The sequence below is a fragment of the Diorhabda carinulata genome, chromosome 8 (assembly GCF_026250575.1).
Source record: "Diorhabda carinulata isolate Delta chromosome 8, icDioCari1.1, whole genome shotgun sequence".
In the NCBI taxonomy this organism is placed as follows: domain Eukaryota; kingdom Metazoa; phylum Arthropoda; class Insecta; order Coleoptera; family Chrysomelidae; genus Diorhabda; species Diorhabda carinulata.
Window position 1 is genome coordinate 2,406,955 of NC_079467.1, and position 15,949 is coordinate 2,422,903.

The following is a 15,949-nucleotide window of genomic DNA, read 5'->3' on the forward strand; positions in this document are numbered from 1 at the left end:
CGTTCAGAGATTGTTTTTAATTCTCATTGTGAATTGTATTATTATGTACACATTGTCAAATTTATCTATCGCCGCCTCACAAATTTCATTTTTGATTCAGGGTAAAAACATTTTATGAAAACAGTTTCCATTAATGCCTTTGCTATTATTCAGATAAATCTGCATCAATTACCATTTATATCTATTGATTTATAAGCTTAATTGGGTCCCAAGTTTCAAAACAATTCTGCATGAATGAATAATAATTCTGCACTTCCAAAACTAATTGTACTATGACTGTATTTGCTATTGTGCAGGGGAATCAGAATTTTTTTGTAATCATGTGATAAAATATATCTTTAAAAACTTTATATCCTGTGTCTTCGACGTCTACAGCCTTCTAATTGAAACAGTGTGATAGGAGGGTTGCTACTCAAGTTTGTCATCATAAAGTTTGACATTTTTAATAGTGAACGTAATCAGAACGTGTTGTCATACGAATGTTATTTGAGTTATAGATACTTGAAACATTCATCTTGGTCTAAAAACGGAATAAACCGCGAAAAAGGATAAAACCAACAGCAGTGTGCCTACCAGCTCACTTCGACTTTTGGTGATTTCGATCCAACGTGTTTTCGGTTTTCCGAATTCAGTCGTGGTCGCTACAGGATGAATTTCGTGAAGGACGTCCAAAATGGGCTGTTGTGCCAGAAAACATCGATACTGTGCATAAACTGATATTGCAGGGCTTGGGCATTAGTTCAATTCGCGTACATTATACCGTATAATTTCAAAATCGCTCAAAGAAAACTTGGTGCCGATTGGGACGTGACATAGATCCATGTATATGAACTCGAAACTAAATAAAAATAAAAATCGACTGTATGGGTCCTTCAAGAAGAGCAATATCCAACAAAAGCTGTTCCCGAACGAAGCAATTCGAATTCGAACTGTTTTTTCGGATTGACTGGACATGTCGTAACGTAGAACGGTCAATTCTGAATGATACACCAGCATATCTTTGCCAGAAGGGCTCGGGATAATCAGGAACACCAATCGCAGAAGACGAATCATGGAAATGATGGAACAGTCCTTGTTTTTCTATATTTGAAAAAGGTGTTTTCGTTATTTTCAAATCACATTTTTTGGAGGTACCTCAATTCCAATGAGAAAAAGCTTCGACAATTTATTTGTCTGTCTGAATTGGTTAAAGTAATATCCTTTATGTTACATGTAAAACTAGGCCGACGAAATGTAGAAACACAAAAAATGTTTCACATTCTAAAATAGCATTATCAACCATATCCTTAATTCAGTGCCGAATATTTTTTCAAAATATATCTATTCCTTATGTCTAACCTTCGGTTAGAGATAACGAATGTCCTTATGGTCTTTTATCTAGTGTTCAATTGTGTTCGATTCTGACTTTATAGATCGTTCCAATAATATACGGGATGATATTAAAAATTAATAACCCCTTGACAGGGGTAGATACTCTTTTGAGATTAAAAATTAATTTGGATAACACGGTAAACTGGGGATCTTTTTATAATTATTTATTTATATGTGTAGAGGTGAACAGTTGAAAATGACTGCATTTCTTATTTACAGCAGTGAGCGGTTTTGTTTTATTTTAACTAGATACGAGGGTTGCAACATAAATTTCAATATAGATAAATAAAAACGAATATTTATAATTGAATTTGGCTTTATTGATTTTTCAAAATATTCTCTATTCAGATCGATAAACTTTTGCAAGCGTTTGAACCAACTGTTTTGTTTGATGTCTTCTTTGATTAGTTGCCCTGATTTTTTTCAATTCTTCTGCAAACAAATGCTGGTTACCATTAAGAATTGACCGTTCTACATTGCTCTAATGGAACGGTGGTAACATGTCCAGAAAAACAAAGCGACCATTTGCTTGGCTCGTCTTGAAAACCCATACAGTTGATGGTGTTTAATTTCGGCTGCATATGCGTAGATCTATGAATCGTCGCCTGTCACGATCTCAAACACATTTTTTGATGCACAGCGATTTAATTTTTTAAGCATTAATTTGTACCAATCGATACGAGCTTTCTTTTTTTGAGCGATTGCCAAATTATGCGGTATCTAACGCGAAAAAATCTTATTGACAGCTAAATATTCATATAATATTCTGGCACAACAGCGGATTTTGTACGACCTTCACGAAATTCATCACGTTGCGAAGTGCGACAAGGATTGAGTTCGGAAAACCAGGAAAATACAGTGACTCGAGATATGACAACATGTTAACCATCGAAATGTCAAATTTTAAGATCGCATTGTCATATTTGACATATTCAGTTCTAGCTGACAAATCACGAAACTTAAATAGTAACCCTCGTATATGTAGAGTGTTTAACGAAAGGCTTTCCTAAACCTTGAAGCTATAATGATTTCTCCATTTAAGTCTTCTCGTTTTTCACGCTGATACAGGGATTGCACGTTCTTGTCATTGCATTAGCCATGAAATTTGTTTTCATGCATTTATCTTACTCTATGTGATTCTTATTTCTGTTTTCACTAATACCAATTTCTTTTTTGGTTAAATTTTAGAATATTTTCATACTAAAGTATTGCATGAGTAACAAATACTAAAGGTTTTTTTTATTTTCAAATATGATCCACCTTTTATTGATATGTTTCAAACACTCATTCGGGGCTGGTCGAATATATCTGAAAGTTAAATCTAATAGAAGCAATTGCGTTGGAAAACCTGTTTTTTCATTAAAACGTCGATGTATACTGATGGTTGGAGTGATAAATCGCCTTTTAATTTGCCAATATATGCCAATTGATTTCACTTCAAAGTGTTGTTTACATAGAGTCGGTCATTAATTGGACCAATTTTATCAACTCGTTTTTACAGAGTATCATAATTTTCAGTATATAAAGGAAAAATAAAGCAAAGATTTTGAATATGGAAACTTGAAATAAATAGTGTACAAAGTGTCCAAAAAAATTATTTTCATTTTATCTTATGAAACGTTCGAAGTGCCATAACCAACAACAGGACTTTTCGGAAACTATCATCGAGTTAACCAAATCATGATCTGATTGTTCGGAAACTAACCCGGATCACGTTTATTGTTGTTCGGAAATCGATTCGAGTTGTAATCATACAGTATAGCTCGAAGTAAACAGTACAGAAACTGAAACATAGGTGTCTCTATGTGCGAGTTGTCATGCCCAAATTGACTAGTAAACAATCAATTAATAAGGCCTAATTTTTAAAAATGTTATGAAGTACAGAGGAAAAAGTAAATCTAGTAGAGCAAGTTTGCAATTTGTGTGTGATGAATTCACACTACGGTTTAATAAACATTCTCCAAGTTATGCTGTAATTTTCAAGATTATTGAGAAGTTAGAAATACGTATTGTGCCAACGAAAAGAAAACTCGGGTCGTCCCACTACAGTTAACAAAAATATGAACGTGTTTTTGAACGAATCTTAGAAAAACCGAACGCTAGCCAGACAAGCTTAAAAAGACCTTCTAGCGTTAAAGTATAAAAATTTGACGGGCCAAGTAAATGGTCGATTTCTGGACTTTGCCAGACCAGATGAGTATCAAGAAGAGCCTTTAGTATATAAAGGAGTGTCTAAGAGAATGGTAGGTAAGTCACACCGAATCAACATAATATACAAACAAATTTCAACACGCTTCATCCTTGATCCACGTCAATTCTGACGTGCACGTAATTTGGTAGCAATGTGGTGGCAGCTGGACAGAGAAACTTGTCAATTTCTCTAAGAACATTTTCTAAGCAGATTCGCCTCACGTTTTACTGACTCCCCTCATCCTTCACATTCTCCAGACCTCATTTCTCCAAGCGCATTTCAGACATGGCCAAAACAGACAACACAAACTATGAAACAATAAAAAAATATCGAGTGTTATTAGTGAACCGGAGGCAACTCTTATTCCATAACATGAATAGAAATTAGAACATCAGTATAAAGTGTGTCTTGACTGAGGAGGATCACATTTAATCAAGTGTCAATAATATGTATTTCTTAAAACAATAAAATAATTACAAGTTCAGTACGGCTTATTTTGGGCTATACTGTTCATGGAAAGCACTGTCTTGTTTCCTTGTTGAATTGTAAACTTTTCAGACTGGCCTCAAACATAGAGAATACTATACAGAGTTGAGAGAGTAGTGAAGAGATACAATCTCACATATATTTTTACAAAAAATTTGGCCCCTCAGTATATCTAAAGAACCAAACCACCGAAGAGATGATATTTAGAATTCCAGGAATAACGGCAGTCGTAGCCTCCAAAATACGACGATGGCAGATTGATGCCTCACGTATTCCAGCGGGTTCTTGAACATTTTTCGATTTTGAAATTGTAAAACACACTTCTAGTGCTTGTAGCCGTGTTGAATGTGTGGAACAACATCTGGCTATTCCCACAGAGAAAGTGAAAGCTCAGTAAATTTTCAGCTGTGTTTACAGAAACTGTGTGGTAGTTCTAAATACCGTTTGTTATGTGTCTACAGCCGTATGTATATATTTCCCTCAAGGGAGCTAATCAGATTATCCCTTTGATGTGGAATGCGTATTTAACGAAGAATACATCTCGATATAAAACTTTCTTATATAAAGTTAAAAAATACAGCAGCACATAACATAATAAAATTAAAATTTTGCGATATAGAAATTACGTTAGGCGCTAAAAACGATATACAGATTGAGTTTTATGAATGGAACACCTCAATTATCTCGGAAATTTGGGTATTGTGATACGGCAAGTATTATCGTATTATTCACATTGATGTCAGATCGTTCCATTTTCCGGAAAAATAACGAACCTATATTCTCTTTATAAATACCTCACAACAGATGATCAAAATGTCCACTTCAATTTCTAAAACTTTGCTATAAATTTTGCAATATCCCTGACTGCTCAATTCTTATTTCTATGGTAGTCCTATCTTTCAATTTTTGTATATTGGAAGGTTTTGTTTTATAAACGATGTTATTTAAGTAACCACTCAGGAAATAGTCTAAAGGATTCATGTCGGGTAATCGCGGGGGCCATTCGATAAAGCTACGCCTTACAATCCTTCTAGGAAACACATTATTTGGGCATTGCTTCACCACAAACGCATAGTGAGCTGGGGTACCATCTTGTTGTACCCAAATAGTCTCGTTTGGAATATTGTTACTGTATAAAAATTTTTAAAAATGAAGTTTTTTTAAAGGTAATTGAAAATACTTCAGATATTTTCCAATAAATCTAGATACGCCGGACCATTTTAGTTACCCTCAATGAAAAAGGGACCAGTTATACAGTTTTTCGGGATATTGGGTGTGGGATTCACGCATCCAACGAGGATTTGCGTTTCCGTTAATACAAAAAGTGTTCTCATCGCAAAACATTACATTACTTATAAAATTTGTATAGTTTGGATAACATTTTCCCATCATTAGATCTGCAAACTATTCACATCTATCAAAATCATCATTTGATAGCTCTTGAACTAACGTTACTCTGTTTGGATCGTCTTTTAATGGGACACAATCTGAAGATTTGTCTTCAATTGATTTGGATAAATCTGAACTGAATCAGTATAGTTAAATTTTTTTACTAATTTACTGACAGTAACTTCGGCGGAGATAACGCAAATAACTCCGAAATTATGGCATTTGGGTATAGGAAACATTAGATAAAAAATAATGAGTATTTTCTAAGGAAAAATTCACTGATTGATCCATTTAAAATAACGAAGATCATTATTTTTCTTCAACAATCTCGTTGTTTGATAATAATCATAGTTTTCTTTTTTTTTAAGGGTCATTATATCTAATTACATCCAACGTTCATATTTTGTAAATCTCCTGGTATAAGAAAAATGATCGAGAAATTTTCTGTATGAAAGGTTGCACAAAAACTGATAATAAAAGACTTGAAGATAAAAAGGATCTCAAAAGTATTATTTTTGTGGTCGCTGGAGACGAATAACATGTGAAGGGAGAATACATACGCCATAAAGCTTATAAAGAACCGAAAGAAATATATCAAGAAGGTGTTGGAGAGGCAATAAGAACATCTACAATAATCATTAACGTTAGCTGAAGTGAAGTATGGTTTCAATTTATGAGTTTAATCAATTTTACAGAGCTCATTAGTACGCGAAGAGAAAGATCTCTTTTTCAACAGTCAAGTCAATATAGTGAAATTATTTATGTGTGAATTCGCATAAAATTTCAAATTAAATCAACGGTGACAAATCGTTGGAAGTAGAGACCATTTGTTTTGTTTCCTGTCCTCCAATTAGAGTAATGGTAGGAATCTAAATATTGAGTGATGGACATTAATTCTCATTAGTTTGTTACAAAAATAAATCCATCATCCCAAGCAACAATGAAGGGTGGATTGTGCTGTATGATATATTTGAAAGCAATATGGAGAACTATTCATGATTTAATTATTTTATGGTGAATTATTCTATTAAAAACACTAAACTCCAACGTTGCCTCAATAAATGGAACCATTTGTGGAAGGCTTTTAAAGATATGTTCATAAATTGATTCGTTGTGCTGTTATCAATGCCAGGAATAGTTTTGCCTTTACCTTTTACCGTTCAAAACATTTTTTATTTCCATGAAAAACCAGTCACATTGTATTAAATCGGTTAACTAAGGCTTAAGTCCACATCTGGTATAGCCAGGAGAAATTTCAGCAATCAAAATTTTTGTTTATTAGTCAAAATCTTAGAGTAAACTTTGAAGGTACTTTTCTGATTCGAAAAAATTTGTTAAAATGTTTTGTACGAATCCATACAAGCTTTCAAGCTCTCGAATAATTCAAAACCAATTTGGTCACTTATTTCTATATATTTTTGATATCGTAGGACATTTTCAAAATGGCTAGTCTGACTTATACTAGTTGTTACTCAAGTTATAAAATTTCATTCACCGTACATACAGTTTGAAATTACTGTTATTTTACATACATCTACGAGTTTTTCCTTAGAATATTCTATGAACTTAAAAAAACATATCAAAGTGAATAAAAGAGTATCTTCCAGAAGGATATGATATGGAAGTTTCAAAATAAGATCATAACGCTACTACTACTTGTTTATAAAGTTATTCAACCAATGGTTCTGTTCACGCGGGTCGAGTAAAAGTAGTCAATTCAAGAAAAACATATGGAAACATAACTGGAAATATGTAGTTGCAAAAAAATGAATTTTCCTATACTTGAAGAACTTGTGATCTATGAAACAGAATGAATATATTATTTATATAATATATAATTAATAAGCCCGAATGAATATGTATAATGCTTAGACTGTTTTCAAAAATACATTTATAAGACTCAATAGTTATTTGTATGCCAAGGACTGTGAGTATTACTTTGTTGCACGAGTGTGAAAATTGCGAAACGAGGCGAGCAACAGACTCGTCCAACAAAGTAGTATTTCAGCCGAGGCGTACACAACATTTTTTAGACGACGCATAATAATATAACAAGAAGTCTATTATATTTTCTCTGGTTGAAGTTTTTGATTTTTTTGCAGTGTACCCTTTGTTTTGTTTCTTCAGGAAATTGATGAGTTTTGGAATATTTGTTGATGTGAACATCTTGTTTTATTGCAATAGTACTTTTAATCGTAGAGAATGTAGACCATAAAGTAGAACTTTTCCAGATTTTAGATTTTTCTGAAAAATAAACGAGCACTCCGGTTCCGTTGGGTTTCTCGCCTTTTTTGGTGACACCACTTCATAAAGAGCTCGTACTGTTTTTCGTACCTTGCACGAGATTTATCCGGCAACGAATTAAGAACGACCGCATTGCTTTCTTCGGTGGATTCGAGTAACTTTTCATCATTATTCATTGTGATTAATTAATTTAGACAAAACTTCGGATAAAACAAATAATGTCAGAAAATTTGAGGTTATGCAAAATCATCAAAATGAAACTGTCAACTGTCAACATTGAAGTGGCTAGAGTCACATTTAAGGAAGTTAAAGTTATCTACTTCAGATCGTCCCGAAAGTGTTTTGCAGTACCTAAGGAACTGTCACTTTCACTACATGGAACACTCAAAACGCAACTTTCGTTATGTAAATGAATACAGAACGAACAACTTCAAGATGGCGTCTTCTAATAAAGAATCACTTTCAGAATATCGAAAAAATAATTTGATGATTCACTTCATTTAATAATAATATATAGTACATAATATTTTTATCTTGAATTTACGTTTATCTGAAATTTAAAATTTTTTAATTTGATTGGAAACTTCTATTACCACCACGTCTGATACAAAGTGTCCCAAATTATTCTTCATTTCGATAATAAAAAATATATCAAAGTGAAATTTTACAATTTACAAAAAAATTAAAATCAGTTTTAGATGTTTTTTCTGAGTCATGAAAAAGTTTTACAGTATTTGAGGTGACACATGACCTATTTAAATCAAGTGTTTTTATCGAATTCGGGCTTCGAAGAGTTGTTCAACATGTCCCTGTATCGAAGAGCAGTTTAGATGCTTATATATAGTGCTGTGGTCTTTACTAGCTGAATAAGGTACCATCAAAAGTTTTGAGAGTGTTAAGTGATGTATCCGCAAGAGCATTGCGAAGTAAATCATCGTCAACTTTAAACATCTGCACTGTAAGGATTTTATGAGTGTGAAACCTCAAATCTTTTATCTGTATATTGTGAACAGCCGTTTTTGATCAAATAAAAACTGCTCGTATCGAAAGCCGAATATATGCTAATATAAACCAATATAAAAATGAACCAGATTCTACTCTGAGTAGAATGCTCCTTCCTTAGCAATAGTAAAATATTGAGTAGCAGATCAGCATCGCAGTGATGGATCAAATGAAGTCTCCAAAAATATTGAAGAAAATCCACAAAGCGGTACTGGAAGATCGTCGACTGAAAGATATAGTAAGTATTTCAAAAAGTGCGATACATCGCATATTCAATGAAGAATTAGACATAAGAAAGCTGTGCGTAAGATGGGTGCCACGTTTGCACACAATGGAACAAAAACAGCGTCGTGAAGAGGTTTTCATCCAGTGTTTCGTAATGTTTCACCGAAATAATTCATTCCTTAATCAAGGATGAAACGTTGGTACATTACTCCACAGATTAATCCAAACAATGGATTTAAAAAAACCGGCTCCAAAGAAGACTAAGAAAGATCCATCTGCATGCAAGGTATTATACGAACTTATTACGACATTCCAAGCAAAAATGGTGGCATTTAACTGAGAGGAAAGTGTTGTTTCATGAAGACAATGCACCATCTCACACGCCCATTATTACAATCAAAATTAACGAATTAAAGCTTACATTGCTACCCTATACCCTATCAACTTTCATTATTTTCTCAGTATTATTAGATTTAGTAATTCCAAGAGATAGTTTTTTTTTGTAATGTTGTCGTTTATCTATATTTCTAAATGATCCACTGATTACACAAATTAAATATTGTAATGTGAACTTGGAGTTGTTTACTATTCAGCTCGCAGTGGGGCGTCTTTTATCTCTTTTTGTGAAGATGAGATTCTCGCAATGTGATTACTTTGATTTTTTTGTGAAATTATTCCATAAACTTCACTTTTTTCTCAAACTTTGCCAATCACGCACAAAATAGAATGTTACCTTCAACATTCATAAATAGCCATAACGGATTAAGAATTTTACATCTCACTATGCCAATGATTCATGATCTATCCATTCAAAATCGATTATTTTTTCATCAGTTTCACTTCAGATATTTTAAATTTACTTCAATCTAAAAACTTCGATCAAATTTGTGATTTCTAAAATACTTCGTAGTTCTAATACTGTTTCTGTAGTTAGATCATGTCCAGTTGGTGTTTTGGATCTAAGTCTATTTATATGTCAACAACTCTACCAACTTTTCTTTATATTTTATTTTTCTTCTTTTTTGGTGATTAATAGGTCTCAATTGTAGGTTTGCTTGGCTACCGATACATCTGGATTTGATATATTGATATAAAATATATCAAAATAAAGGATGTGAATTTTGGGATCTTGATTTGTAGCTTCCGTGTTCATCGATTTGGACTTTTTTCAAAATTTGTAAATTATTTATTCTTTTGAAAATAAAACAACACTGCCTCGAAAATCTGTACAACATGATGTACCTAACTATCAATTACTGATATTGAGAATACTGACTTCATTTTTTTTTCATGTACAAAAGCTTGCAGTATGATGAAATGCTATGCCTTTACCTAATTACAATAAAAAATTGTAGAAATTTATTTTTTATTTTCCGATATAGCTTTTGATAATATTAAATAATACATTTTTCAACGACTGATAATACACTTTTACTTACCACTAATTTACTGCACATATACCTTCATTATTCGAAAAAAAAAACGTTTACCACGCAAGATTTTTCTGAAGTATCGATAATCGCAGGGGGCTAAATCTGGAGTATATGGCTAAAGTTCATCTAATTCGAAGCATGACGAACCTGTGACTAAATGTGTTATCCTGACTAAAGAAAATACTTTTGGGTAACCGTTTTTTTCCTTCTGGTATAATTGTGGAGCTCAATTTGTATAATAAACACCTATAACATCTAACACCTATAATAGATAAAAAAGTTTTACTATCTAAGACCCAAACAGGGTCCGATTATGTGTGGTCCCAGCGCCTTTGTCGGTGTCAGCTCATTTTGAGCTATGAGACATTGTGTATTATAAAAGTCTTTTGAAATGTCTACAAAACAGCGAAAATTTTTGCACATTAAGGCAAAAATGATAGTTAAAAGTGACGAATAACAAAAAAACCATAAGAAAGTGCCATAGTAATCCTTTTAAAACACTAGAGTATCTACTGCTATAACGAATGTATATTACAACGAATAAAAGGCGCTTATTTTGTGTTAAGGACAGACGTTTACTGTCAGAAATTTAGCGAAGCACATTATATAGTCTATTGCTAATAATACATACATAATCTCATTGCCCTCCCTCCTAAGTCGAGCAAAAAAATGATATGGCCGAACCATCCTTGTCTGTAAGCTATTCAGGCTATTTTCGACCCCCTATAACTTCGTCGTGGATTAAATTAGAAGCCTGTGTTTCTAGTTCTTCAAATTTAATTCAATCTAAACCAGTAGTCAAAGTTCTTAATTTTTCCGCTCACTGATTGGACCGATCATCAAAACTTTAAGGCACTTCTAGTAGACAAGCTTCAAATTTTTTGGATACAATTAGTGTTTAGTGTATAAATCACGGAAGGACTAAAATATTTTACAATTTCAGTCAAGTTTTGTAGATACACCAACTGCGTAAATAACTTTTTAATCACATATAATATGATATATAAGAAAAAATAAAATATAATTAAAGAAGGTGCTTAAGAGCTTGGTCCGGTCAAAACTAAATTTGAAATTATTAATAGAGCTTATATTCAGTTCTCATATGTGAAGCATATGTTATAAATATACACAATAGTCTCAATAATGCGCTGATGGATATCGGTTCTGCAGTATCAACATCTGGTCAAGCTTACGTGGTACTTACAAGAGCTACAAGTCTGGGCAGGTAACATATAATTAAAGTCGACTTTTACTAAGAAGCATTTACCTTCTAGACTTCAAAAATTGTAACATCAATGCCTCCGACAAAAACCCATAGAGACAGAGTGAGCTCTGAGAAAAACTGTAGCTGGAGTTCAAGAAAAAGTGAAAGACCTACAAAAATAAGAAAAGCTCATAAGAAAGAGAGTGAGCTTTAAGAAAATTCGTTGTTGGTATTTAAGAATTAGAGGATACTGGAAAGAAATAAAGGAGGTCTGTCTATAACTCAGCTCTTCTATCGTAAAAAATTGTGAGATCGATGTAATACCAAGTCGATTGATTTATTCAGTCCCTACCTTCTGTCTTGAGTCATTTTATGATGACCATATTAATATTAAAAATCTTTTATGTTCGAGTGAATTAAATGTATTTATTGAGAGGCCAATCCGCTACCCGCCTTGGAAAGTTTTGCGGTCCGCGATATTTATCAAACATTTATGGAAAAAAAAATATTTTTGAGCCATATTTTGGAATGCTCACTCAACGCGGAATCCGTATTATTAACAACAAAAGTTAATTAAAGATGAAAACCTGCCAAATCAATTACGATGTTCAAATACAAACATTTCTGTTCATTTACGAAAATTTCGAGAAACAAATAGTGAAATTATTGTATATTAATACTTTAAAACTTATTTCATAATAATAATAATAATAATTTTCTGGTATATTTTTGTAATGTGGCTCGCTGAAATGTCAAACATTTTGAGTGTTCCTTTATTCACGTATTGTGGTTCAGTAGTCACTTCTATTTTAATCCTAACATTCGAGTTTTTGAAGGAATTACGTTATTGCCTTTTACTCCATTCAAATAATTCAATAGAATCTCGGTATGTACTCTGAATCGTCCTCTATCTGTCTACATTCTACAACAAATATAAGTAAATTCAATGTAATTTGAAATATTATTCGCTGGTAAGTTTTTTTTATCTTTCTAACTTTGCTTCCAATATAGTGCTCACAACATTCCAGTTAGCTTTATAAATTTCCTTTTGTTTTAATGAAATTTTGTATTTTTTTATATTGCTTTAAGGATCAGAACGAAGAGAATAGAACAGATTTATGTTTGGTTTTATTTAAAAATATATATATATTCAGTATTTTCATATGTTAGGGCATAAACTTCTCTTTATTCAAATCTGTTCTCCCTACTAGTTTCTTCTTTAATAATTTTTATCTGTATTCCAGTTTCCTTCCTCATTTTTTTTTCGCAGCTTTAAAGCTTCCAAGTTCGAGTTAAGGACACCAAGGATTTAAGTTTTACAACCCCCATCTCATTAAATGAAAAAATTACCAATACTAAGTTATGAAAAAAAAATAATTGGGGAGATAAACTTGATCAAAATATGAAATGTTAAACAATATATACGGTATTTTGGGAAAGATATTATGAAAGAGCAAATTCTTTATTGTTTAATGAAATAGAGGTGTACCGGTTGAGTCCTTTGTGTGGTTGAACTCCAAACTAGCAGCTGTAGAACTACAAACAACCCAGATGGAAATTACTAAAGAATGAACGAGTAGGTAGAACGGATTTGAATAAAAAGGATAATAGAAACAACTTGATTGTAGTGAGAAGTAGAAGACGATTTAGAATATGTAACGAGATTTTATTGTCTTCGAATAGATTGGGAGGTTGGTAACAAATTAATTTCTTAAAAAATTCGAATGTTGAAATTAAAATAGAAGTAACAATACGTGAGCAGAGGAATATTCAAAATATTTAAAGAAAAACGTAACAAGCCGAATGGCATTATACAATCTGTATACAGAATGCATTTTTCTTTATTTTTTTAAAGAAATATGTGTGGCCCGTGGGATCATAATTTATTTCCAACGTGGGCCGCATTGGTTTGAAGAGAAAAGTACAATAAGTGTGTTCAATAACAATGCATATGAATAACTTACAAATATTAAGTGCGTTATATTCAAATTTTATATTTTTCAAAATATTTCCACAAATTATACTTGCAGTACCCTTATTTAGCTGCCCGATTTTAATTGTAACATATTGCTGTTTTTTTTTTATTTATTTTGAATGTTGTGTTGTGAAATTTTTCGATGTTTCATGTTGGCTTGTAAAAGTTGGGTTATTATAAGTTGTTACAAAGTTTTAATAGAATTTTTCAATTAGGTTGATTTGAGGCATATGGATGAGAAAATTGGAAGCAATACCGTAGACGTAGGGGTGGATTTATCAGAGTTCTATATGAGTGTTGAATGGGATATACTCGAAGTACCAGCTGTAAGGTAAATATTATTTTTTTTTAAGTTTTCGTGTCAGTTAAATAACAATCAACTTTTACAAAAGTGTCTATGTCAAACTAATTAAATTCAATGCACAAAATAAACAAAAATACCTACTAAATAATGAACTTCAATCGAAGAACGTGCTTCAAAGAGATTCAAAGTATTTTTGTTCAATAAAATCATGGTTTATCGACAATTAAGAGCAGATAGAATATGCTTCTAGTTTGCTGATGCGTTTTTATGTTAAAATTAAATAAAAGACCATTTTTGTTATATCGCGAAAATGTGTCTGACCATTAATATGTACTAGGTATTGTTGTAGAAAAATTTGGCAAACAAACAAAGAGGTAATAAATAAGGCTTACTGTTAAAAAATTTACAAAATATATATTTCGAAATTTTTAAGCTCTGTTTTGTTCTTCTGCCTCTACTATTTTTACTATAACTTTTCATCCGTTTCTGTCCTCTGTTCAATCTCTCTATTCAGTTATTTCCATTCTTTTCCATTCTGTTTGCAATCATTCTGCACCATTTGTACAATCTTATCTTTGTTGCTTTCGAGATTGCTTTTGCTTTAAAAATATTATTCAAAGAACCCATTTTTGTATTTCTTTCTAATTTGGAACACTTGGAAACATTTCTGTTATTTGTATTCTGATACATTTATTTCAGTGACATTTTATTATTTTCCATTTTTTTGGGATCAATGGGACTCGTCCGCTTTATTTATTTATTGCTCAACTTTTTTGTTATACTGTCTTCATACACATATAGTCAATATAACTTTGGAAAAAGTACTAGAATACATCGGAACTTTTTTAATAAAAGCTTTAAAGTTTGTACATCCTTTCATTTCAAATGAGTTTCGAAAAAAACTTCAGACTTTCTTCATCATCTTGAAAACCACATACTAATTTTGTACCTTTTTGCAATTGAATTTTCATATTAATTCTCGTTACTGATACTGTATAAAGAAGAAAATGTTTCAGCATTTCTCAACTAGAATGATTAGAATGATTTTAGTAATACACAAATTAAAAATGATTTTTAAGTTTTACGCTTATTCATTTTTGGCTTTAATGATCACAAATTTTATAATAAGAATTCAGCGTTAATGAAAGTACATTTACAGACGATTGTTTGAACTTAATTTTTATATTAGTCGGTTTGATCAAATACATCATATTCTCCAGCTCAATCCAAGATATTACTATCTGCAAACCGACGGTGATATAGTCCTAAAAAATTAATTAGTCCTTTTCTGTGTCATTTACAATTGGGTAGATGTGATACATATCAAATATGATCTAATTAGTTACTGTAAAATATAAAATAACCGTAGTGAGTATTATTTACAATAATTATGAAAGTCACTTCATAATTATTTCTATCCTACATTAGGTAAATAACCAAGGGGTTGACGGCAGTATTTGCATTTAGGTAGGTGTCTTCTATTTTAAAAGGCATGATTATTTGATTTTCCCTAGTTTTAATTTGAATTATTAATTATTTGAGTGTACTAATCAAACCACGCTTGAATTTTTTATTGATGTAGTTTTATTTTTCTTTAAAATGATGCCACGTTCGCTAAATTATCATTTTGAAAAACTTTTTGTTCTAAATGATTGTGGTATATTATAACCTACAACTATTTATAACAAAATTAAAAATTATCTCCAATAAAAGTATAGTACAGGTATCGGAGACAAAAAATAGATAAAAAGCCCACCCATTCCACTAATCTTAAAAGACAGTGGATGTTATAGGCACAAGTTATAAGTGGAACGCATAATATCTTGACCACTGTAAACTTACATGAATTCCTGTGAATTTATGGTAGTATTTTTGGCAAAACTGGCTGTTGTGAAGAATCATGATCTTTAAATATGGTTTCAAGTTGAAAATATCAGCACCTGAAGCGTACGAAATGCTGAAACCTACGAGGATGGATAAGTACTTGGCCTGACCTACAGATGGCAGTAGTTACTTGAAAAATACCATCTTATTAGAAGGTATACAATCTATACAGCATATGTTTCAAGTTTGAAGACTCCACGTTGTTTACAATTTATTTAGAAGCCATCAATAGTGAATGTTT

General features: G+C 31.9%; 1 protein-coding gene across 1 annotated transcript in view; it reads left to right on the forward strand.

The window, feature by feature from the left end:
* The window catches only part of LOC130896999 (acetylcholine receptor subunit alpha-like), a 177,622-nt gene that overhangs the window by 136,809 nt on the left and 24,864 nt on the right, over positions 1–15,949 (forward strand). Inside the window, exon 5 of the mRNA XM_057805457.1 lies at positions 13,736–13,851. Within this exon, the coding sequence (XP_057661440.1) occupies positions 13,736–13,851 (116 nt within the window). The remainder of the gene's footprint in view (positions 1–13,735; positions 13,852–15,949) is intronic.